General features: G+C 39.6%; 2 protein-coding genes across 10 annotated transcripts in view; one reads left to right on the forward strand and one right to left on the reverse strand.

Moving 5' to 3' along the window:
- Nucleotides 1-1,576: 1,576 nt before the first annotated feature.
- On the reverse strand, nucleotides 1,577-17,533 carry LONRF1 (LON peptidase N-terminal domain and ring finger 1). The gene is made up of 12 exons (XM_074866265.1): nucleotides 16,785-17,533; nucleotides 11,568-11,686; nucleotides 9,761-9,883; nucleotides 9,021-9,167; nucleotides 8,321-8,558; nucleotides 8,145-8,235; nucleotides 7,176-7,290; nucleotides 6,468-6,589; nucleotides 5,155-5,313; nucleotides 4,881-5,043; nucleotides 4,349-4,501; nucleotides 1,577-2,832 (listed from the first exon to the last, which is right to left on the reverse strand). The coding sequence occupies exons 1-12, from the start codon at nucleotides 17,407-17,409 to the stop codon at nucleotides 2,674-2,676; spliced, it is 2,214 nt and encodes a 737-aa protein (XP_074722366.1). The 5' UTR covers nucleotides 17,410-17,533; the 3' UTR covers nucleotides 1,577-2,673.
- A 384-nt stretch (nucleotides 17,534-17,917) lies between these two features.
- TRMT9B (tRNA methyltransferase 9B (putative)) overlaps nucleotides 17,918-26,456 on the forward strand; it is a 122,267-nt gene continuing 113,728 nt past the window's right edge. For 3 of the 9 annotated variants that reach the window (XM_074866268.1, XM_074866267.1, XM_074866278.1), the window contains exons 1-3: nucleotides 17,918-18,148; nucleotides 22,841-22,929; nucleotides 23,800-23,850. Coding sequence is in view for 1 of the 9 variants with exons in the window: in XM_074866266.1 (XP_074722367.1) it covers nucleotides 18,573-18,662; nucleotides 22,841-22,929; nucleotides 23,800-23,850 (230 nt within the window). In the remaining 8 variants the exon portion in view is untranslated. Of the gene's footprint in view, nucleotides 18,149-18,212; nucleotides 18,663-22,840; nucleotides 22,930-23,799; nucleotides 23,851-26,456 lie in introns of those variants that run through there. The other 6 variants (XM_074866269.1, XM_074866272.1, XM_074866270.1 and 3 more) reach the window with 4 other exon arrangements.

The following is a 26,456-nucleotide window of genomic DNA, read 5'->3' on the forward strand; positions in this document are numbered from 1 at the left end:
CTGCCACACCCTCATAGGCATTCCTGACATCATTTGTACTATCACTAGTGCAATTATGGTTTTAAATCCATGGTAAAATCCTGCTATTGGCCTTTGCTTGTAAACGCAGTCACAGCCATGAGCATCCAGGAAAGTGTAACTTCACCACAATCAAGGCTCGAAAGTCAGCGGACGCTATTTTGCTTTGTTTTGATAAAGGCTTTAGAATAACTTACAGCCTAGCTTTAAACATTTCACAGCCTTTTTTCTTTTTTTAATTGTAGAAAAGCATGTAAATGAGAGGGTAATGGACAGATTTCAGTGTGATACCAAGTGGCATGGATACTATAATCCTTAAACAGCTCTCTCATGCCTACTCACTTAACTGAAACAACCAACCTTCTTCCCATTAGAAATCCAGTTGTAGAGAGCCAGGTTTCTACAGTCAAAGACAGTACTGAGAGAGCAACATCTCAGACTTGGTCAGGTGCAGGCCAGGCAGTTGTGGTTTGTCTACTGCTCCTGAAGACCTGCTCAAAGCCAAAGTTTCAACTATTCTTGCTGGGAACTGTCCCTGCACCAGCTGACAATGTTGAGTGAACAATGTCCTGCACTGTGAGTCTCCCTTGTGCTGTTCAGAAGACTCAGTTGTGCAGATCAACTCTACCCTGTCTCACTTGTAATCAATGTGAATGAGGCTATAGTAAAATTTCAGTATTTAACAGATACCTACCCCACTCCCCACACACTGGGACTGAGCTCAAAGGAATTGGTTAAATGATTATAAAACCAAAAGGATGAGCATACTGTCCTTTCAAGTCTTGTAAAGCCTCTAGCAATGTTTGAATGTGGCCTAGTCTTTCATGGGGTTCAGAGCAAACATTTCTTCCTACTAATGTTCTAGCACCACTTCCAAGCTTCATAGAACTCCCACCAACATATCTTACAGCCATCTTTGCATATTGTCCTTAAAGAAACTTCGGATCAGTTAAAGGCTCACAGAGAAACCATTTCCTAGGAAAAATGTGATGGATGAAGTTTGTATATTCACCATTTCCAAAAGAAAAATCAAGTTAGATGGAGAAAGACAAACTCGTCATTTCACACCAAGAAAACTGAAGTTTCTAAACCTAAAAATCACTGGTTCATTCAAGGAACTTTACCCTAGGTAGAAGTCCACGTTAAAAATGATCCAGCAGATTTTGGGTTGCCTGCAGTATCTCAAGCCTTAAACTCCAGAAGAGAACAAGGCCAGAGCATCTGATTAGCAAGTCCATGAAATACCTAACTGTTCTGCAAGAACAGTTTCCCACAACTTTTAAGTTTTGTGAAATGCAAACTTGATACCTGAAACCACTTTAATTTAAATGAAGTAGATACAAAAGCAGGACACCAGCAAAAAACTTGTCTGACCAATAATCAGTCTGAGACAGGTACTATATAATCAGAAGCAGATTATGTACAGACCAATTACGTCATGGCATGCCCACAACCTTGATGTAGGTTAAACAGCTGCTTCTGGATTTACTTAAGATCCCACAACAGAAGCATATGGAAAATGAAAGTGATTTTTAGTTTCTGATAAAGTTAAAAAATATTACAAACTTTTAGCTTTTATTGAAAATTAAATATATTAGCAAAAGCAAGATTTAAGAAATATTTTACAAATGATTTACATACAAGAAAGCCAGTATCAGACATATTCACAAATATGCAAACCTTTAATTACAAAAAGTACCTATTGGCAGCATGATGCTAACCTTGCCACTGCAGTGTGCTCTACTGTTGATATGAATAAGGCATAGAACTCACATTTGCACCAACTTAAAAACTTCAAATAAAACTTTAAGCTTTTAAATCCTGGATGCACAATCCCCAATACACACGCACACTCTAAGATTTCTTCTTCTAAGCTCTATAAACTAACTGTGTACTCTGGAAGAACAGCCAGCCTGAAAAGCCCAGTAGAAATTTAACTGGTACTAGCATTTAGTTTTCGGTTTCCTCTTTAACATGTACAGGCCTAGGTATGTAAACCATATTCACAGTTTAAGTATTTTTAGACAGAAGTACCTTTTTTTTTGTTTTTTGCATTTGTTCCTTAAAATTGGCTCTCAGTTCAGCATACAGTTCATAATGTCACCTGTTTTGTGATGCATACATTTACAAGATAACTTAAAAATCTGTGCCATATTCATGGTCAAGATAATTCAACAAGAGTAGTAATATCCAACAGTGACATTCAATACTATATTTCAAATATTTGTGCAAACAGCAAAAGAACAGTTGTATGAGGCAAACATTTGCAAAACCTTTAATACCTCCTCAGTGTTGTAAACCTGGACTGTCAGCCTTAAGTCCTGCACTTCCCACAGCTTTAAAAAGTCAGTGGCTAAAATTATCAAGTCTCAAAAAGGTTCTCTTCTACATAGTGCAAATTGTAATGTAGATAACGTGAAAAACATATCTAGCTGGATTGACTTTGTGCAATCGTCAGTGGTCTTCTCTCATAGTTGAAGAAAGTGTGCATTCAAAGAACCATGTGGTTCAGGAAGTCGGGAGGGTAGGAGGGAGAGAGAAAAAGCAGTTCCATTACACTTCTCAAACCGGTGCTAGATGTGCAAAGGCAGCAAAAATTCCAGCTGCTACTACAACCAGAACAGAGTAACTTTTCAGGAAGACCCAGGCGGTTAGTCACTTGGACTGGTCTCTAGAAAAATATGTGAGTATATGCTGGATTTTTATCAGACGGTCTTTTAAAGACATCATGGAGAGAACTGACAGCTGATATCTGGGGTCTACTGGGAGAACAGCTAGAAGCCACCAACACCAAGCAGGACCATTGGGCATTGCCTAAAAATAAAAGATAAGTTGGTTACCCATAACCAATTGTAGTGTAGTTGACTAACACAAAAACATCAAAAGTCAAAGCTGCCAATGACAAAGACTAGGTTAATGTTTGATACTAACTAGAGAATTCCAGATCCATGAGATCAGAGGGGTTCTGAACACATCTCTTCTGATCCCTCCCCAGCTGAGAAATCAAGTAAAGTACACTTCAACAAAGCTTGATGAAACAAGTATTTTTAAAGACAACAGAGGAAGTTCATAGCTTTCTTGGGAAAAGATGGCTAGGTATAGGACAGTCACCTAATAACAAGCCTCCCTGATAAAAAAATAAATCCATTAACTGTCATGCTATTCTTGAGGCTTGAATATTCTTGAAGCCTAACATTTTCATTGCAATTGTCTTTGTTATACATGAAGGACTCCTCTATCACTTCCCAAATCCACTCCCTTCTCATTACCTCCTAGACAGAGCAGGACTACCTAATCAGTTTCTTCAAAATTGATAAAACATACTATGTAAGTTTTTCCTGTAATTTATTCAATTCTCTACACCAAAAGTCTTAGATGTTATGCCCAGAACTGGACATAATACTCCTCAGCAGAGGTCCTATCACTGCAGACAGATTACCTCAGATGACTTGCAAAAATATTACTGGTAGTGGTACACTCCAGGATGACATTTCCTCCCTTGCATCTGTATCACACAGTTAACACATTTATGTTCTATTGCAAATCTCAGGTACATACCCACAGTATTGCTGCCCTGCTAGTTATCCTGGTTTTGCACACTTATTCTTCTTTCCTAGTACATTGCTTTAGATCTGTTCTTTTTATTAAATTGTCCTAAAATCACTTCTGAATTCATGCACTGGCCTCCACAGCTTCTACAGTCCTCCCAGATTGGTTAATACAGTCTCCTAAAAGTGTGTAGCAGATAAGTGAAGAACAGGCTCTCATAAGAACCCACTTCATATGTAATTTCACTTTGAAAGACAAATTTCACGTATTTTTAAACGTTACTTTTCTCCAGCCTCCATGCTCTCAGGATCTCACCGGCCGTCATTAATTGTTTATAACCACCATTAAAACAGATTGCTGCAGCTAGTTTCTTAAGAAAGATTTGTCAAATCCTAGCAGCTGCAGCACTAGCTCAGAAAGGAGGAAAGTGGTATTTGTGATTACCCTTTTGCCAAAGATTACTGCCTGAGTGTGTCACAAGGAAGAAAATACAGGGTTTTTCCCCATTTGAATTCTAACAGCGTTACAAAACCCAACACTTTAAAATGCCACTGGAACTCAAAGTTTATTAGTTTTATCTCAACAGCAGCATATCATCCTTTCCTGCAAAAACTGCTAACAATGACAGAGTTGCCTTTTGCTGTTCATCGTAAGAGAAACAAGATGCAAACCTTATTGCCTTCGAAGTTTGAAAAAAGTGGGTTTTTTTCTTTTCATGTTTAGCAATTGTTAACAGGGTTTTTATTTTTTAGAAATAAGCACCTAGTCATTGATGTCTCACCTGTATATTTTCCTCCCTGTCAGGCATTGGCCCAAAGTGCTGAAGAATTTGAGTGCGAAATTTATTTCTTAAGTTTTGGAACCAACTGCAGGCCTGATTGTAAACAAAATTGTGAAGTTCTCTCAGTTTCTTTAGTTCTTCTTCATCAGCAACCTATAGGAGGAATGTTATGAAAATATCATTAGAGATAAAGAAACAATTAAGGCGTTTAAGCTAAAATCAAGAAACATTCAATTTTAACTATATTTAGATACATATTTCTTGCATTCTAAACCTTGATTGCTAATGACTGAATAGTAAAGACAACCTGTGATATTTTTAAAAGTTACAGCTTCAAACTATTGTTCAAACAAAACCCACAGTATTTACAATAATAAAAAAATGAAGCTAGCTTCCATTTCTTCCACACACTGACTCTGAATCTTCCAGTGGTCTGGGGATCTAAAAATTTGAAATGGACCTCTCAAGAACAAATCTAGCAAAAATCTTGAGATATTAATACTAGTAAGTATTTAGACAGCATGCTGGATACCTTAACATCTTCCAAATATTCGATATCTGCAGTGCAATAACCGTCTTTCATCCCTCTCCGTAAAACTCTAAATCTCTTTCCACCAACTGTATCAACAACAGACCGTCCATCAGGTAGAAAATGAACATTCCTAATTTGCAGCATGCATCCATAATCTGCAAAACTAGAGAAGAGACCTTGTCAGTAATGCAGTTACACACTTCTGAAAGGACATTTTTTATAATTAATAAAAGAAATAAGAGATGAGAAGCTTAGAATTAAGATGTAAACCTACCCATTCTGAGAATCACTTATACACATCCCAAACTGTTTAGTTCCAGTTTCCATACTTCTGCGAATCATTAGTCGGTATCTTGGCTCAAACACATGTAGAGGGCAAGGCACAGTAGGATATGCCATAGTGCAAACAAACATTGGAACATTCTTGGTCAAGCTTCAAGAGAACATCAAAAGAAATATATGGATTAAAAATCTAAATGCCAAACTATGCCAAGACAGTACATTTTTTTCAGTATGTTTGCTATATTTGAGGTCATGAAGCACTCCTTTAAAAGTTTAATGATAAGCACATTGTAGTAACTTTCATAACCAATAGAAACACATACTAACAACAGTGATTGAATACCTATGTACTGATTTGAATACATACTGGACAATAAGCCTCCCAGTTAGTATCTAGTCACTGAATGAAGGGCTTTGTTTTGGGGACAGGAGCATTAGTTATTTTTTTTCCTTTTTGTTTTAGTTTGAGTCACAGTTTTCCTGGAACTAAAAAGATGTGGCAGTAACTACGTAGTAGCTAGGTCACCATTAGATTATTTTCAGTGATGGACTCCACATGATGCAACCCAGGGTATAATTTTTACCTTGCAGTATGCCTCCACAGAACTAACTGAAAAAACAAAACTTTTTTTTTCATGCTATTTTATCAAGTATGTACAGCTGATAGTTGATACAAACAAGTTATCATGAAAACATTACCTGGTATTTAATATCAATACCTTTCAGACTATAAAGCATAGCTGTAATGTATGGATTCTGTTACGTAAATTGCATGAGCTATAGTTTTAGATAGTTTTCCAACATTCATAACTACAATACATGATGCTTTATGTATCTGAAGAACTCTACTAGAGATGAACATCAAGATTACAAAAAAATCCCAATGATTTCTTTTCATCACATCTATCTTTAAACAATTAATGTCTGTGATGAACTTCTCTGAAAGAAATTCAAGTATCTAAGACTGCAGCCAACCCAACAGGAGAATTCCATTAACAGCAGCAAAGCTAAAACTGAAGCTCCACGACAGTGCTTGCAGAAAAAGAAACAGAAGAGCATATTTTGTAGAGGACTTAAGAGCCTCACATCGCTACTATCAAAGTGTAATTTTGTTATTTCCACGGCAGTTAAAAAAATGTTAATTTTCTGAAATACACATTTAACACATCAAATGAACATGTCTTTATACTCCTTCTTGCATCCATAATATGCCATTATTAATAATCACAAAAATGATAAAGCATTTCTAAAAAGGATTTCCATACTAATCTCTCAAGTTTTCTAGATAAAAGATAGTAAGCTTACTTTGAGTGTTCAGCAGTTTCTTCAGCATGAATTCTTTTTCTCTCATATAATTCATCAGACAAATATTTCATTATTAATTCCTCCAGCAGCTCTGTGATGCTGTATTTTCTGCTTGCAAGGTACTGTAAGCAATTTTAAAAAATATATTAGTATTTCTTTTCATATATATATATTAACAAAAGGCTTGAGAAAATGCAGCTTTTATTTAAAACCAGGATATATGAATTGTGTCATAAATTAGATTTAAACCCATGAAAATTTACAGCTCTGAAGTTCTTATGGTTCATTACATAACACCTGATGTTACTCTAGTATTTGAAAATGAGATTCTCTATTTTAGTTCTTAGTGTGACAACATGAGTGTCTAACTCAGTTCGTATTTCTATGCTTACCAGAGGCAGAATTGATTTCCCAGGTTATACAGCCATACAAATAAATGTACAGAAATCACAGAGGTTTTACTGAATAATTACCAAAGTCTACAAACACTCAGGATTTAATTACCCCAGTAAAGTAGATGGCCATAGAAACATAAAACATAAGACCCCGAGGCAAACCTAATCAACTTGTACTAACAAATGTTGTCTCAAGTTTTTCCTTTCTAGCAGCAACCCATAACCCAAATGAATCCAAGTTGTAGCGTTTAAGTGAAACAGTCTTTAAAATGATACAGTACTGGTATTTGTGAGCTCTACTGAGAAACAGTACCTCTTTCAAACTTTCCTTACAGAGTGGACACTGAGGAGCATGGTCTAAACACCGTTCCAAACAACCTTTGCAAAAAGTATGTCCACAAGGGGTTGTCACTGGCTCATAGAATAGCCTGAAACAAAGTTATTAGAAGTTAGATGCCATGGCAAGCGCATGTTTTGCTAAAAGAGTCAGTGATCAACCTCTTTAATTTTTAAGACTTGTTATACCATAACAAAGCAGAGAAAAAATTAATCCCATGTCTCCTTATTCTACTTTTTCCCCTATACTGCAGTTTGTTTCCATTTACCACCACACCACTCATTGCTTGTTTTCTGATGAATCTGGACACCTGTCAACACTAACTATCTAAAACATTTATCCCAACGTACAAAGATTCTGGTCTCACTACATAGAGATTCAGAATATGCAAAATTAAGTGATTCTTTGAGGAGCTAAGTTGTTTTAGTAACAGTATTGCATACTCATAACATAACTACGGACAGTTTAGTAAACACCATATGTTTTAAGGTATTTATTCTGAAAACCAAGACAACTCAGTAAGAGCTTTCAAATACATCAGCTATATTTAAGCAGACTAACATTCTGAAGTATCTACATCTCCTAGACAAATAAGAGGTTCACAGGCAATACTTCTAAGCATTAGTCTTCCCAAAACAAGAAATTAAATAGTTTTATTGAATGAAAAAAACCCTTAACATTTAACCACAAATGTCCTTTTAAGGTTACCAGTTAATTATGCCAAGTTTAATTTAAAAGGCAACTTGATTAAAATAATGCTGTATTATAGCACTATAGCAAGCAAAAAATTTATATAAGCATTTAACTGCATGGGTAGAGGAAGGCTGAAAATTACTGACTGATACCAGAACTCATCACAACCTGTAAGTACCTCAGTTTATATGTGTAACAGATATGTGGCCAAGCATCTATAACAAAAATACTGGATCAAAGTTAAAATCTTACCTCATACATAGAGAGCACTCAAAATCTGATACATCAATCAAATCCCCTGGAATTGTTCCAAAAGCCAATGTCACGTCCCTTTTTGTACTTTCTAAGGAAAAGCAAGACAGAATAGTCCTTCAAAGAAAGGCACAAGACAGTAAATACTTCACATTTCAAAGTAAGTGACTGTTTACCTCCTTGCTTTTTGTGTTTGTTTCTTCCATCTTCACATACAACCGTATCCTGTTCTGAAAAGGAAAGCTTTCTCTTCAACAAAGCACCTTTTTCTTGGCCAGAGAGGAGGGGTTCAGAAGACACTCTCTTTAAGCCATCTTCCTTGGCAAGGTCTTTTGTTGAATTAAGAGCATGAGCAGACTGTGCACGATTTAAGCTTCCACTGACAGGCTCCAGTACATCTGATCCTCCTAAACTCTACAACGGTAAGATGAACTGAACTGTACTTAGAGTCACACAAATCTAAGTATGTAAGATGTGAGCATGCAAAGATATATAAGCCAAACTGATACCCACAGTTAGTTCGTTCACTAGTTAACTAGAGAAACTGGTAAGTCAAAACAGCACTCAAATTTGTTTAGCATTAACAATTTAAAAATCTCCATCTGCTTCAAAGAGAAGAAAATCTGTATTTCTCTTTATTTTGAAAGCACCGATATCAAATCTCAGTACCTTCTAATAAGTAGTTCACTGGAATGAGGAGTCTAACACACCAAATGAAAACACATTACTCCCAAATCACAATTCTTTTCTTCCAATTTAGCCAAATACAGAAAGTCAGCATTTAGGCTGGAAAATAAGTATGACAAGTAAGGGTATCAGAATGTCCGATGTTTGCATATCAGCCAAAGAGAAAAGTTATCCTGTAGTTTTTCTTACCTGCTCAGGACAAAGCTGTAAGTTGCAGCAAGATTCAGTCACCTCAGAACCAAGTATAACAGGTTTATTTCGAATATGCGGTGAATTCCAAGCAGATTCCTTCAGACTCTCTCCTAACTTCTCTGGTGACAGCACATCACACAATGTCTAGAAAACAAACAGCTAAATATTCACAATAATGAAAAAGGATCTAGACATAGCTTTATTACAAAACTACATACAAAACCGAGAATTTAATCTATATGAAGTAATCCTCATAAAGCTTTATTTAAGCAGTAACTGATAAAGAACAGTTGAGAACAAGCAGAAACCTACATACCGAAATTACTAAGAAGAAATTTATCTAGAAATCTCTTCTACCTCAAGTGAAAGAGCTCTTCAAACAGAGTGAGACATTATCAATTCAGTACCATGCAGCTTTTTTATTATCAAAGAAAAACTGTTATGCTCTGGGCCCAAAAGAGTTCAACTTCAAACATTTAACTTGCTGCCAGTTTTCCAGACTTTCATTTAGTAATTTCAAACACAGCATATGTATCTTTAAGCATGTACTTAAAAACATGTACATTAGGACTATCTCTTCAACACAGTATGATATATATCTTGAAAGGAACTTATCCTGCCACCTGAACCTTCTTTGTATGTATTGGGGATTTTTAGATGCTCAAAGTCTACCATAATGGGAGCTTTATAAAGGAATCAAGACAGAAATAATAATCCAGTTTAATAAATAAAATTACCCTTTCTACTTCTAGCTTGGCTGGAAGAAAGTCCTCATCAAGGGCTAAGCACTGTAGAAACAGCTGTAAGGCATCACCTACAAAGCCAGAGTCTTGCAGCACTTTTCCTTTCCGGAAGTAGACCTGAAAATAGATACCACAAAGACTTTTCTAGAGAGTATGTAGAACTGCAGTATTCATCTTACAGGCATTACAAGAGAGTAGGAATTAGAACCCTAAATGACAAAAAGAATATAGCTCTTCAACAGACTTCAGCTGTGCACAGTGTGAATGATCTATATGCCTTGTCTAACATACATCCACTACAGTGCTCGAAAAGAGTCGTGGGATAGGCTGGTGTTAGTCTTCTTCCAGTTAATTTGTTTCAGCTTACAGAAAGCCTGACTAGCGCCGAATTCACAAAAGGCCTTCATTTCCCCCTTCTGTGAGCCTTTGGAGGGGAAAAAGAGGGACACGAAATGCAAATTATTACATAACTTCATACAACAGCTCACAGGATACCCCTTCTGCTCTCTGTTTTATTAAAAGCGTTATGGTTTCAGACTGCAGGAGAAGGGTAACTACAAAGAAAACAATCCACACCACCATGCATCCCTCACATACATCTTAATCTACGTTCTTAACACAAAACAATGCACTTTTGGAATTGCTTGCTCCAACTATATTTTATTCTTGAACACTAGACAGCAGCTAGGGGAAAAAAAAATCTGTATACTATTTTCTCTGAAAGAAAAAAAAAAGCAGGAGAAAAAGACTACTGAATTTTGCTGAGCCTACCTATAACTATATGACATTGGAACTAAGTAGTCCCTTACCCCACATCTCAATTTTAATAAGTTGTATTTTCAGTAATATAAATCCAGGTTAGAGAAAAACAACAGTTACCTAACAAAAGTTCGATAAAACAACAATATCTACCTGTATATAAGATTTTGGATAATGGCCAGAAACTGAACTTTAAAAAAAACAAACAAAAAAACCCCAGAGTGCAGTTTCTATAGAACAACTGCCAGTATTAACAGTAGCATCTGTTAAACAAGTCTGTAAGATGAGGGCATGCCTCATCATTGATGGATTTGGGCCGTTTTATTAACATGTATCCTGAAGAACGAAACTATGCTAACCCTCCTCTTATAGAGAGTTTATTTTCCTACAGAGGTAAGAATTGTTAAAGGAATCCATCAAACCAAACTCAGTTAAGTGAAGTGAGGTTTCTTTCCAAACATACAGAAAAAAAGTAGGCAGTACAACCAATGCCGAGAGGCAAAAAGTAGGATGCTTTCTGAATTTGCAGTAGTCACAGAACTGCTGAACACAGGAGATGCCAAGACAGCAGCAGTTATCTCCCCTTGTGTGGCAAGATCTTGCTGCTCCTGCTGTGCCCAGAGTTTAGCTGGTACTGCAATATGCAGTATCTTACACTTCTGAAGGCCAGTAACTGCCCAGCTGCCTGCACTGTTTGCAAAGCTCTGTTCCCACTGAGTTTCTTTGGGCTTTTTAAAGAAAAACTTTCCAAGCTAAACAGTAAAGTGTTTAATAAAAAATAACAAACAAAAACCCCAGCCCACAGCTTTTACAGGTTACATCACCATAAACTATCCCAACTCCAAGTACATTTGTCAATCAGCTCTAACCTGCCATACTCATCAGTAGCCTGTCTCATAAGTAACTATTTTAAGATTCCTTTTCACATTTTGCATGTCTTACAAGATAACATTTAAGGTAGCTGACCTAGGTTCTTAACTTGATGTGAGCATAATTTAGAATTCATTAATTTTATAGATAAACAGAGATCATATCAACTTACCTCTGGCCAATTTGGCATTTTAGAAATAACAAAATTTAGATCTTCTATGGCTGTTTTGTATTCTTGGAGGCCAACATACGACTCAGCTCTGTAAATTCTTAGCATAAAGTCACTGGAATCTGAAAACAAAAAGTAACATTTTTAGTGATTCAGAAATTTGTGGGATTTAATTAGATATGCTTTCATAGTGATATGTCATAACCACTTCCGTGTGCCATACTTTCAAAATTACTGGAGTACGTTCTCCTGCACCCACCAGTGTTTGGGTAATAAAAGTAGCCATAATTCCAGGCTCATGTCTTTCAAGCTAAACATCATATTCTGGACCCCCTAATGTATCTTGCAGCAACAAGAAAATATATTTTAAAAGATCTAACACTGAAGCTGACAGAACAAAGTATTGCTCAGTACTGCTGTGACAACAAAAACTCAGAACTAGGTAGACCTTAGCTTTACAGTACACCCATTCAAAACCACAGAAAACTGGGAATTCACCACACTTGTATTAAAAAGTCCAAGTATTACAAAGTTTGCTTTCAATCGTTCAAACTCTTATTTAGACTGTCATTTGTTTCTGTAATACCCAACCCCTTCCAACTATGGCTGGAGATACAGATGCCACTTTCACAATGTACCCATCTGGTAAGTACCAGAAGTAGGCTTTAATCACTGTGTGGTCTGAAGAGATGGCCAATAGCAGAAAGCCTTTAACACAAGCTGCCGGTCCTATTGTAAGAAGTTGTACTAGTGGAACTTCTGTGACAGAAAACACTAGTATCTGTTCAGTAAAGACAAGTTCTCATGTCCAACATACAGCATTTTGCACTTTTAGTAAATCTAACAGGAAGCACACCTGTCTCCATGTCACTAAAACTATGGTTTTCATAACATAACTAATTGTAGTTGTTGCTTGGAAAAAATGTCGGCACACTGCTTTGCTCTTGATTTTTTTAAAAAATACACCCATGTTTTTCACTGAATGAGATAAGCAATTCAAACATTGGTCTATTTCAAACAATACTAAAACTAAATAGTTCTTTAAGTTTGTTTCAACAAGGTTTTCTTGGGAGAGGATCATTTCAATGCAATGTTCTATCTTAGTCTATTCTAAATGTCTAGTTTAAAATTTTCATAATTTCCAACATTAGCTTGTTTTACATTTAAAAGCCAGACTGGTCAACAGTCCCATGCATTCCAACATACTGCTCTGTATTTAGATCCACAATGCTACAAGTAAAGAGACTTTAATGGAAAAGAAAAGGTTAAGAAAAATCGAAACTCACAAGTTTTAGCCAAGATTTCACAACTGAAACTAAAGTGTCTTTCTAATCCTAGATGTCTTTGAAGTTGACAGTTTCCCTTCAAATACAAATATTCCCAAATCTGGTTTGTTTGGTTTTCATTTTAGACATAATAAAACGTTTGTATTAACAGAACTCTGGGAAACTGACTTAAACACCAATTCTGCAAGCAGAACAACTCTGAAGCCTGCTTTCCTGTGGCTTTGTGTTTTGTGACTGCTATAGCCTAGTAAGGAGGGAGCTCAGATCAAACTCTTCAGACCATTTTTTCTGTTGTATTTGACTCTTTGGTGTCCAGCAGTTAGTATGAAATCAAATTCTTTTCTCCAGAGGTAGCAGCAAGTGCGGGTCTTTGTTCTCTGATAAGCTACCTATTTGCACATAATCAGAGGGAGATCATCTTTCTCAGACTTTCAATGTATAACATGACCTGAGGAACTCTGAGCCTTCTTTTCTGGGAGGAGGGTGACAGGTAGTTTGAAGATAAAAATGTGAGTTCAAGTCTACAGCAGGTGAACATTTTGTCCATTTCTTTTTCAAAGAGAAAAGCATGATTCCGACTGAGCTGGTACAAAACAAAGGGCTGAAGCAAGGAGTTTAATTGGGACCCCAACTCTGCTGCTGAACACACACAAACACTGACAATGAATGATCAACACATGTAACAAATTGGACCTGAATATTTGCAAGACCAAAGGATCTATATGTCCAATTTTGCAACCATAATTTAATTTCTAGGCTTTGTAGTTGTGAAAACATCATTTTGCAATGTTTCAGCAGATATTTTAATGTTTGCCACCTAAAGAGAGGATGCAAAACTATTTCAAATCCTTAGATCAAAGACTAAGCAGAGCAGAAACACAATTTGTGCTTGAATTTTCAATTTCAGAAATCCCTCACTTTTAGCACACCCAAACACAAATGGTTTTGATAAAAAAGACACCAAGTACTTTCAGTGCGGAACTGTGCATTACTACATTCATAGGAAAGTATACAAAGGTGTACACACAAATACGCATTCTTTTTTTATACTACTTCCAAAGCATCTGTACCTGGCTACTGTCAGCATAAGCATACCAATAAACGGGCCATCTCTGGTCTGATCTTGCATGCTGGTGGTTCTTAATAATATATCAAATTCCTCAAAATAAAAGACATGCACATCACAACCATTATGCAGAAAAACTTTAGGACACAGTATTTATTAATACAGTACTATAGGGTCACCCCAATGGATCAGGGGTTGGGCCTTCCAGAGCCCAACAGCCTTGCAGAATCCAAGAGGAGGCTACCTAGACTACTGAAAGTGCACAGCAGAGAAACAAGAAACAATGGTTATGAACTGAAACAAGGGCAGTTCAGACTTGAAACAAGGAGAAAAATTTTCACTATGAGGATAATTAACCTTTGAGCAGGTTGCCCAGAAAGCCTGGGGAACCTTCATCCTTGCAGGTTTTCATGATCCAACTGGACAAAACCTTAAGCAAACTGCTCTGAACTCAGTGTTTATTCTGCTTTGAATAAGAGACTGATTAGTCAACAGACCTCCTGAGGCCCACTCCAGCAGGAACGACTCTGTGATCCAGACCAAACTCAAGCCTATGAGCTCTGTGTTTCAAGCTACTCGATTAAAGACAAGCTGCATTTGTATTTTAATCCAACAGACTTTAACTAAACTGCATCATTTCAAACCCTGCAAGGAATGTATTAACCATATGAATGTTAGTTAACATTCCTCGTGTTTTTCAAAAGTCACTTTTGCACCATGGCGAATATTTCTGTCAGATGTTTCAAGAAATGTAAGAAAATTATGAAAAGATGCCATTTGAGTAAAGGTTTAGTGCCAATGCCTTATTTAGGACATCAGATTCATAGTTACCAGTTTTTTAACTCTCTTTCTGCATTAAAAAGAAGCAGAGATGAACTAGTAGTGAGGAAACACTGAAACAGAACATGAATGATTTTAAACATGAATACCTTTCTTATGCTACATTTTTTCCGCCTCTAAGTGCTTTCAAGATTCATGTTCTGGAGGAAGATAGAAAGTGTACCAGCAGCTACTAATTAGTTCTCTATTGGCCTGAAATAATTTTCAATTTGTAGTTGTGAGCCCACAGCTCTAAATTCACATTTAATGTATGCCTGCATTCTGATTCATGAAGTTCTTTAGTATCTTTACCAGAATATTTGGAATATTGATAGTTCTCAGGACTGGAGACACAGGAAACATTTGCACAAAGAATCTTAAACTGAGCTTCTAGCACATGTACTAAATTTGAATAAAATTTTGGATAAGCATCACAGCTGGTAACTATTCTCAAATTTTAAACCCATTTTAAAGCCAAAAATTAAGATGTAGCTTCACAAAAGGAATCAAAATTCTTTCCCCACAGATATCTAAATGGTATTGCTAAATCCATAAAAGAAAGATTAACTAGGGTCTGTAGAATTAATTCTTTTATTCTTTCAAAGCAATTTTGAAACATGAAACAGGACCCCTGTAAACATCTGTGATCAAGAATGGATTAATCAGTTTGTACCCTGAAGGCCACTGAGTTTTGACTCCATTTCTTCATGAGCTGCACAAGTCAATGCTGTATTTCAGAACACACAAAGAAAAAGAATTCTGCTTCTTACAGTTCTGAGATTTAAAATACATCAGTCACTTTCTCAGGTCACATCCCATATCCTACATTTTGGAAACATCCTGCCAAATAATGTGGAATTAAAAGCCACAACTGAGCCTTTTTAAATTTGGTTGCCAAAAGGCGTATAAAATATATCTGAGATTTAATCCCACCTACCTTGGAAACAGTTTATTCTGGAACTAGATCTAATGTATCTCCCCAGAACAGACTGAAAGGATCAGACTTATGCAAGCTTTTGTTTTTTTCTTCACTACAACAACAAATGTAATACACTTAATCTGTAAAAATATTTATTCCTAAATTTCTGAACAGAAGTAAAATGGCATAAATGAAAACAGAACCCCACAGGTCACCAGGTGTTCAAATCCACGGTCAAACAAAAACAGTAAAGGAATCTGTCACTGGATCCACCTAGGATCACACAAATTTGACTGCCTCTACAAAGACTAAACTCTGAAAAACTGACTGTATCTTAAAGCGTTCATGGTACCAGACATACTGCTTGCGATCGATACAGGATAGTCTAGCAGCGTGCCTCTACCTCCCGTCTTTGCACCCTCTCTCAACACTCTATTATAAAACTTCAACCACACCCACCTATGATGTCACTGCCATTACACAACCTGTCCCCCTCCATGCCTGTCTGCTTATGCAACTGGGCCCGGCCTGCTGGGAATTGTCTTGATGTCACTTAAGACTGTGAAAATAGGTCTCTCTCAGGAAACAAGGTTAAATACAGCAACAGAATTTCTCTTGCTCATGCACAGCGACCACTAAATACAAACGAAAACAAAGCCCACAAACTCTTCTGTACACAAGTCCCACGAAAGCATGCAGGGGAAAAAAAACCCACGACATGAAGAAGCCCCCGTTGGACGCTCCTCCGCGCTTCTGAAGTGCACCCCACTACCAGCCCTGACGCTCAACTCGGCTCTGAACAGCTACACGTCTTGCAATCGGTCCCTCCACTCCACCGGACTACGGTGAAGTTCCCCGAATCCTCTCGGCAAACTCGAGAAAACTTCGGATGCTCTTTGTCGGTCCATTTCGGTCGCTGACACCTCAGTAGCAGGGGAGAGGGGCTGAAAGGCAGGAAGGAAACGCACGCACGCCCACCTACTCGCCACACTTCCAGCCCCCCGAGCCTGCCGCGCTTTGCTATCGGCTCGTCACGGTCCCGCCGGGACCAGGGCGGGGAGCGCGGGGGGACCCCGCGGCTGAGGCCCGCGGGACCGGGCGGAGGACGAGTCTGCTCCACACAGCCTTACCTGCTCGCAGCGCCTGGCTGGCGGCGCCCAGAGCCTCTCGGAAGCGGCCCTGGGCCAGCAGCTCCTCCAGCCGGCTCCCGGTCCTCGCCCTCTCGCACTCGCCCGGGAACCACTTCTCCGCCAGCTGGTTGAGGACGACGCTGGTCCGCAGCGGGGCAGCGGCCGTGCTGGTGCCCCCCGCCGGCAGCAGCCAGTCCCGGCAGCGGCGGCAGCGGGCCCGCAGCTCCCTCCGGAGACAGCGGCGGCAGTAGGTGTGCCCGCACGGGACGGTGACCGGCTCGCCCAGGAACCTGCCGCAGCCGCAGCAGCGCAGCGGCCCCTCGGCCGCGCCCCCGCCCTCCGCCGCGGCCCCGCGGCCCCGGCTCCAGCCCAGCCCCTGCCGCAGGCGGCAGTTCAGCACCAGGCAGTCCACGAGGGTCCCGAGGCGCGGGGGGCCGGCGAGGGGCCCGAGGCACAGCGACGCCAAGGACGCGCCCACCACTTCCTTCAGGCGGTGCCCGGGCACCAGCCCCTCACCCGGCCGCGGCAGCAGCTCCCGCGGTCCGTCCGCCTCCTCGCCCAGGCTGCCACTGCCACCCGGCTCCGGCGACACCTCCGAGCCCACGGCCACGGGAGAGAACGCCATCGGCCGCCCGGCTCCGGCAAGGGGGGTGTGGCGCTGCCGCTCCGGCCGCCGGGCTCGGCTCCGCGCACGACGCTGAGGCACTGCCGGCGCGGGGAGGAGGAGGAGGAGGAGGAAGCAAGGCACCCTCGCGGGCGGGGGGGGGGGTGGGGGGTGGGGAAGGAGGGGGGGGTCACGTGCGCGCCTCTGCGCGCGCGACCCGGGGCCACAGTCCCCCGCCCTGCGAGGCGGCGACGGCGCGCGCCCAGCACTGCCCCCCTTTCAAACCTCTCCGCCGCGCGCCCTCAAGCCGCCGGCTTACATAAAGCGCTACGTCAGCTGACGGGCGGGCGCGCCGGCCATTGGCGGCCGGCGACGCCACGGAGGGGCGAGGCGAGGGGCGGGCGCAAGGTGGAAGGAGGTTACAAAACACCGCTCCACGCGCGCGCCGCGATGCGATAGGGTGGGGCGGGGCTGGCGCCGGGCGGGAGTCACGTGGGTGGAGCGGGGGAAGGGGAAGGCCCGGCCGGCGGTGGGGGGAGCGCCGCTCCCTCAGCGCCCCGCGCCCTCAGCGCCCCGCACAGCCCGGCGCGGCGCAGCCCTCCCCGCCTCTCCCGCCCCGGGGCTGAGAGAGAGCGCGGCGGGGAGGGAGCGCCTCAGCCGGGCCGGGGGGAGGAGGGTAGTTGGCCGGGGAAGAGGGACAGGCCTGCGGGCTCCGGGTTGGCTCCTGGGAGCGGCGCCGCTCTGGGGAGCGGCTGCTCTGGTGAGGGCGGCGGCGGGGGACGGGACGGGCGTTAGCAGCGGGACTGGGGCTGGGGGCGGGTAGGAGGCGCGGGAGGCAGCCGGGCGCGGGAGGCCAGAGCCGCCGGGGCGGGGAGAGGGTCTCCGGCGGGTTTGCGAGCGCCTGGCGGGGGCCGGGGGTCTGTAGCTGCCACGGCCCCAAGGCTCGGCCGGGCGCGTGCCCGCGGGGCAGCCAGAGCGCGGCCGCCCTCTCGGCCGTTGGCGCGCGCCTCCGGCCGCTTGGGCTGGCCCCTCTTCCCTCTGTGTTAGGTTTTCGATGGAGGACACGATAAGATAAAAGTTGCAAGATTAAGCAAAAGCTCCTTGTCCTTAGGGTTTATGTATTTCCTCCTCTTTTCTTGAGTGTTTCCAGCACTTCGTGTCGCACGCCCGCAGGATGGGGTCCGATGCTTTCATTGTTTAGACCTGCTGTGCGTGTGCTGTGCCGTAACACCCAGTTGGTGCAGCAAACCTTATGTTTTCCAAAGTGTAAAATAGTAAGTCGAGCTATTTTACTACTTATTTGCACTGTTCCAAAGTGTAAAATAGTAAGTCAAGGGGAAGTACGTGATATGTTTTACCTAAACCAAATAGTAGTCACAGTGCATTTTCACGGTGAAATCTTCAGGGTTTCCAGCTGTATGTCAGCCTCTAATGAAAACCTAGTCTACTGCATAAGTGCTATGTATTTACAGTTGCTGTAGTGCCTTTTTTTTTTTTTTAAGTTAGAAGGCTGTCATAAATCCAGAAGTCCCAGATAAGTGTAACAGTTCCTCTAAAACCTTCCAGGCAAGGCTTACACATCAGGAAAATTCATTTATGGCCTTATGAAAGGAACAAAGCTATATTTGTCTTCAGCTGTATTTTACATATGACAGGCTGGAGGATGATACTGAAGGTTACTAAGAGGGCTATAGGCAAAGATGCCATGACTGGGAATAACTAGACACATCTGGAATTAGGTGTGTTTTGTCTGAACTCAACCACTATAAACCACATCTTTTGTCTTTACAGTAGCTCTTAAGTTCCTAAAGTCAAAGAAAAAAACGTTACCATAATTGAAATATGAGGGAGAACATGGGTATATTTTAAACATGGATAGGAAAGATAGCCTCTTAGAGTAATGCAATAAAAAATGGAGTGAGTTAAGAAATGACAGTCTAAGGAAAGATCAGATGCCTGTAGTGAGAACTTGAATGGTGATGAGATGAGGTAAAACACTTTGAATTATTATGAATGGTTTTAATGAGTTGTGGATTCTGTTTTAGACATGTCAAATGTGAGTTGGCCCTTCACAAAGTATCAGGGAGATAAGCAGAGAATTTGGACATAAGTAAAACTGAAAGAAGTACTGTTGGCCATCATTAAAGAGAACGGTAGTTTATTATGCATTTCAGATTAGATTACCTGTGGAAATGGAGAAGAAAAATAAAACAGGACAAAGTTCAGAGCTTTGTGGGACTTCCTTAAAAATCTGGAATTAGGATAGTAAGGTTGCAGGAACAATTAAAAACAAGTAGAAATGAAAACCTGTTTCCTTCCACCGTTGCTACTTCCAATGACTCCTTTAAAAGTTCATATGTTAGCATTTATACCAATGATTCAAGCAATATTGTCATCTACAGTTGGCTATTTTGCATAATTCCCAGTGTACAGGAACAAAATACGGCTTTGTCAGTCTTGGGGTCTTGGAGCAGAAGAGTTGAGGTTTTTCCCATCATCTTTCACTTCACAACAATTGAAAACATTGAAAGAAGAGAGTTGGGGTAGGATGAATGAATAGATGGGTAGGGAGCCTGACATTTTACTCTGCTCTCACCACTTGTAGAAATCTATCTTCAGTATTTTTCTGCAGAGCTTGCTCTTTCTGCTAACAGTACTTGCTGTCACTGTATCCCCTCACTGTCTCCTAATGTTTGCGATACATGCTGTTCTCTACATACACAGTTGTCCTTATTGTCTTAGGTCTCTCTTGGGAACTCAGGGCTTCCATGCATCAAGAAAAAAAATTGTCTAGATTCTGATAGACAAAAGATTTATTTTTGCTTAAATTTGTTCTGTGTGGTTGTAGAAAGTTGAAGTTCATTAAATTAAAGATACAGCCTTCAAATTCGTTCTTAAATATATGTCAGCAGTATGCTGCAGAAATAGAGGGAATCCTCTGGATCTGAAGTAGTTTTGGAGCCTGGCATACTATGGCTGGGTTCAGGAAGGGTATAAAGTAGTTCATAGAAAAGAATCCATTACATAAAAATAATCCCTGAGACATAGACCTCTGGAATCTGGGAGATTATTTGGGGAGAAATCTGACTCTATATTCACCTTGTCCTTATTCTCTAGCTGTTAATTTTTATTACTGTTGGAAAGAGTGTACTGGGCCTAGTTGGACCTTGGTATTACCCAGTGTGGTCATTCTTATATCTTTAAGCTACAGTTGATTCTTCACGCTTTGGTGTATTATTTCACCTTTGGCATATTTAACTAAACAAGAAAAAAATCAATTTTCTAATCTTTCACTGTGTTGCCATCAGGATATGATAATTATGTAAGAGAGGAAAAAAAAAAGACATGTAACTTTTTACTAGATTAGATAACACAGCTCCACCACCACTCCATTAAAAATAGCGCACACACAAAAACCCATGTTGGGGTTTTTTTCTCTTGTAGGGTCAGATAAATGATACTTTAAAACAAAACCAAACCATGTCATTGTGCAGTTCATGTGAACCATTCTAAGAAAGACTTTGGGGATTGGCCCTTCCCTTCCTGCTGTAGAGCAGCAGTATTTTACAACTGCTTATGTAAGTCTTGGTTGTCCTTGTTCAGAAAGGTACCTACAAAGTACTATTCCTTTCTTAAACTTTTTAAGCTGTTGATTCGATGTTTCTATAAGCAATTCCTTGTACAAGTAGTGTGCGCAACCCAATTAAACATGAGATGACAATAAAATAGTGTTTGAAGTTGTATTTGACCCTGCTTTAGGTACATTATACACAATTACTCTGATTTAAGATGTTCAGAAAACAACAGCAGTATAAACAAAATGAGGCAAAACCAACCCAGACTGAGGGAACAGGCAGTGGCAAGCAGTGGACCTAAAAATTAATACCTGTGTACTGGAGATCTGGAGCCAAGCTCCATTTTACAGTCTTTCTTGGCATATATCCCAAGAAAAATTAGTTAACCCAAAGAAGGTAGTTCTAAGAGAAATGTGGTAATGGCTTTCTGTCTGTTTCCCTCTATTTCTTTAAAGGTATCTAGTTAGCTATCCAGCTGTTGTAACTTTTTGCCAAGATATGTGTAGCAAAGGCAAAATAACATGAATTGGAGAAAGATTAGGTTAGGCAAATAAGTCATACTCTTAAAAAAAAAAAAAGAGTCATAATGTTCCTGAGAACTAATTGTTCTACTGAGAACCTAACACCTTTTCTTCTAAGAAAAAATAAACATGGAAAAAGGAAATAGAAAAACCATATTAAAAAAAGAAATTCTTGAATGACTTTTGAAGACCTTAGCTGATGATGTTTGAGTCACTTCAGCCCTGGCTAAGAATGAATGCTCAAAACCAACTTGGTTTTGTTTTATTTCAGTTTGTTGCTTAGTAGACTTTTGTGGCTTTAGCGAGATAGTTCTGGCAGACACTTTTAAATGGAAAAATGCTCAGCATCACTGCAGTAAAACAAATGCCAACCTTTGTGCAACACAGTGTTGGGCAGAAGTTGGCTTTGAGTAATTTTTTAAGTACGAGAGGTCACAAAACTGCATTTGCTGCTTGGTCCCAAAAGTTAGTTAAGTTGAGCTGAACAGGGCTAGACTGCTACCACTATCTCTGGCATTTCTGTACAGCACTGCAGTATGGGTTTTCCAAAGGATCTTAATTCCCTCTGAGAAAACTGGAGCTGTGGAAATAAGGCCCTTAGTAAATTATTTAATTACACTTAGTACTTATGTATGCACTAGTAAGTATAAAAAAACCCCAAACAACTGCACGGAGGATAAACAGTTAACTACATGTTGGAAAGATAAGTATCTCATGAAAAATAAAAAGGGAGGTAATGACAGAGTTTATTGGCTAGATCCAATAAAGGACTTAAATACCTAAAGCAGGATTTAGGGAGAATTCAGGTGCCTAAATCCAAAAATGCAATCTGAGAAATCTCACACAGTTGCTGCCTAACCCAGGAGATGCCTAAAATCAGAAGGCTCTTCCTTGGTTTTAATTTGTATCTCTAGAGTATCTGGGGGTTTTACTTCTGTGCAAGTTCAGTGTGCAGCACCTAGAGCATTTTAGCACCTATTTCCCATTCAGCTGTTTACAATCCTCAGTTTAAGTGTCAAAGGGCTCTCTTTTGTCAGTGTTCTCAGGCCACACCAAGCATACATTCATATTCAGAGATTCTGAGTTTGGTGTAGCTGCTTGCGTTTAGCATGAAGGATGGGGAGATTGAATAACCTTTTATTTAACAACCAATCTGCTAGATTACTAAGAGTTGGAAGATTTGGTTTGGTTCTGAGTGTTTAAATCCATCTCCTCCCCCCAGGTGATCTATCTTAAAGAGTGACTGCATGAATTTAAATTGCCTTGGGAGCATGAACTAGAGATGAGGATGTGTCACTCCCTGCTAAATGCCCTGTTTCTTGGGATAAATCTCACACATCGTTTCTATTCCTACAGACTACAGAATTCTTTGCTTCACAGTGGCACAACTTTAACAGGAATGGAGCAGAGTCGTCTTTGTTTTCAATAGCCCTGTCTCTTACTGGGTAGGATCACTTTTCTGCCATATGTTGACTTGAATCTTTTTTGTTTAACGGGGATACACAGCAACAATAGGTTGCTATATGGGAGACGTTTGTTTTCTCACTTCCTTCTGTTATCCTGGCTGTGATTTAACAGAATACAGCAAGCCCTGCTCCATTTTCTTAACTGAATGGTAGTTGGATCCTACAGTTGAGAGGACTGTAGGCTGTGGATTGTAAGCACACTGTGGTGTCAGTGGCCTGGCCTGAGTTAAGTTTCTAAGGAGTTGCAATAATACTGCTGTATTTCTTGCAGACTAGCATTAGACAACCGTGATGCCTCAGGACAGTACTAAACTTCATCATACCTACTGTATAGCATACATGGGTATTTCATGTGAAGTTCTAGGTTTTTTGTTGAGAAAGGAAAAACAGAAAACTGAAAACCAGTTTGCAATCACATAATTTTAAGTGTCCAGTTAACTTGTTCCTTTGCTTGTACCAGGACTGAATGTATCCCCTTCTAAAATGCTACACAGTTGTCACACATAATATTGGCATGTTTGGATATATATGAATATGTTTGTATGGATATTAATATCAACTGCCATTAATGAGTGGGGTTTGGTAAATCTGACACTTATACTTTGAAATTGTGGAAATATGTTGACTGTCCTGGAAACACCAATGAGTGGAGTCACTCATTTCAGTTCATTGTATTTTTTTGTTTCCCATATGTGATGATACATGGTTGCGCATTCCAAAAGATGTTTCTATGTGTGCAAGACAACAAACTTAAAAATGTGATCAAGAAGGTTTTATTTTAAATTTCTCCAGCTTAAAAAAGTAATTTGGCTCCAGATATGACATGAGTCATATTTGTCTTTTCTTTAGGAAGAGAATCCTTGGACTGATTGGACTCCTTCCTTCTGCCATTGTTGCCTGGTAGGAGAGTCGCATATAATCTACAGATTTATAAAATAGCTAAATATTCAGTGGAACATTCACTCCTATTAATATACGTTGTAATTATTCAAATAGTAATGCACTTACAGCGTGAAATACTAAATTTAAAGAGATACAGAGCTCTGCATAATCAGATACTTATTCTTGAAGTTAAAGCTCTTAGTGCAGGACTGTAACTGAATAATGAACAAAAAGCAGAATAATAGCTAAGAAAGTACTAAAAAGACTTTAAAGAAGGATTTTTTTAAAATAAAAAATTGATCACTAAGAAAGTGCAAAAAGCAAATAAATCAGCATTTTTTCAGTTTATCAGGATGTTTTCCTTCAGCTGAAAGTTGCTGGCTAGCAGTTGTGTTGCATATACTAATTTTTTTTTTCTGCGTGTTAATGAATTCACATTCAAGAAGTACAAGCTGATTATTTTTAAAAGAATGTAAGCAAAAGTAAAAGATAATGATTGGGATATATGTTCTGTGTTCTAATTTGATATTTAAAGGACATTTTATTTTGGTGTCTGTTTATATATTCATTAATATTTTCTAATATGTTCCCATATATATATATATATTCTCTAATATATCCCTCGCTATCAAGTTGGATGTTTTGCATATACTTATGATCATCCTCTGAGATAAATTATATTCATATATATTTAGTTTTGAATATATTCTGCCAAACAGGAGAATTCTCTTTTAATTTCTAATAGTTATTGCTGTTCATTCTTATACAATTAAAAAAGGGGGGGGGAGAATTAGTCATTTCATCATATTTGCATTAGAAGTATGCCTCTATTGTAAAACCAAATCTTAAACCAAGGGAGAAGAAAAAAAGCTTATTGTCTTGACATCTAGCCTCTTGAAAAAACACAATTTTCTTTTCTGGGTAGTCAATGATAAATGTGGAATTAAATTCAGAGTTTCAGTCAATTAAAATACATTTTAATAAACACATACAGAAATCAGAAAATACTTTGCAGCCTACTTTTAGTGGTGAGGAAAAAAAAAATGTTACTGCGAGACTGGACTTTATAATACTATTGACCATGATTGTCAAGTACCTTTGCCTACAGCTGGACAGTGTACATCAGTACTAGATAAACCACTGAGTTTCCAGATGGTTAATGATAAACTTACTAGTCTTTAAAAAATCAAAAGGAGTTGATACAGTTACAAAATTTGGGTTTACTTATTCTTCTTAGATTAACTCTTTAGGATCAGAGCAGCAACTTCTCCTTGTCTTAGATATTTCTCATTCATAGAGTTCCATAGAGTTTGCATGTATATCTGCTTTTTCCTTATCTGATGAGCATCCTTCCTTCAGAGGTTTTAAAACTCTGGGCAACTGTTTCCCATCAGTGAGAACAGACAATCCAGGAATCTTCTTCAAAGACTATAGATAGTACTCTACTAAATGTAGTGTTATGTGAAGAAAATCTGAGCTGGACAAAAAGTGATTATTTTAAATTTAATCAAGGTGGCAGAAAGCATTTAATTAAATGGCCTAATTGACGGTAATTTATCTCAGCAACAAGATAAATGTTACAGTTTATTCTGACTATTCAATATTCCCTTTCTACGTTGGTTCATACCTATTTACTATTACTTATGTACTATTTGCTTCTTGAACATTAGTAGCATCACACATCAGCACATTGTGCATATAGGCTGGGATATCACAGCCACATCTTTTCAGCTTTTCCTACAAGCATACTGTAGGAAATGTACACTTTTATATCACTTCTGCCAAAGACAGCAGATGACAGGATTGAATTTGGGGACTATTAGTTTTTTCAATGGAGCACAGGCATACAGGAGAGAAGTGAACACTCTCCAGTTTTTCATTTCAGCATAACTGTGTAAAGAACATTTGGTGTTTCGGTCTTTCTCCTACCTATTTCTCCTTCACCATATTTATGCAACAAGATAAGTGAGTACCTGGTCTTTGGCTGTTGTCCACAAATGATCTATGTAGAGACAAAAGAACACCTCATTTAATTTCATATTCATTCCTGAAAAAACAATAAGACTTTTTTTTTTTCCCTCCAACATATATTGGACATAATTTTTCCATGCAGTGGTACAAAGTTTCAGTCATATGAGTGTAGGCTGATCACACTTTCTCCCAGGTGGCTCTGCGGTAAGTAACCCGTCCCAAATGGATTCTGTCTTACGTGTTCTGTCCTTGTCATACTACATATAAGCATTACATTTTAGGGATCTTTTTTAATGATTTGTGTCCCTCAACTCCTGATTTTCCAGGAAGGTTTTCACAAGGGCTGAAAGACTGTGATAAACCCATGCGTATGAGAGTATTTTTTAAATCACATAATATATTCTATTTATCTTCGTATTCTACCTCTAATCAAAAAAATCACGATGCTTTAAGCAAACAGCTTATCCTGCTGTTTTTCAGGGGTTTGCTGCCGTGCTGGATCAGTTTCACATTTGCATTTTGCTGGGTTGGTATTGGCAGTTCACCTGAGAGCCCCACCTCACACCCAGTTCATGTGTGTCCTTCACCAAAGAGCTGAAAACTTGACAAGCTGTTGTCATTGTTTTCCTTTCTGACACATTGCAGAGCCTTCT

This window comes from Strix uralensis, chromosome 4, assembly GCF_047716275.1.
Source record: "Strix uralensis isolate ZFMK-TIS-50842 chromosome 4, bStrUra1, whole genome shotgun sequence".
Classification (NCBI taxonomy): Eukaryota; Metazoa; Chordata; class Aves; order Strigiformes; family Strigidae; genus Strix; species Strix uralensis.

Excerpts from the sequence above, each read along its gene's own strand:
- LONRF1 (XM_074866265.1), bottom strand. The coding sequence starts at position 17,409 with ATGGCGTTCTCTCCCGTGGCCGTGGGCTCGGAGGTGTCGCCGGAGCCG. Across the intron at positions 9,168-9,760 it reads CCAAGCTAGAAGTAGAAAGG|ACATTGTGTGATGTGCTGTC; the intron begins GTAATTTTATTT and ends TTTGTTTTCTAG. Across the intron at positions 5,044-5,154 it reads ATAAGTGATTCTCAGAATGG|TTTTGCAGATTATGGATGCA; the intron begins GTAGGTTTACAT and ends TCTCTTCTCTAG.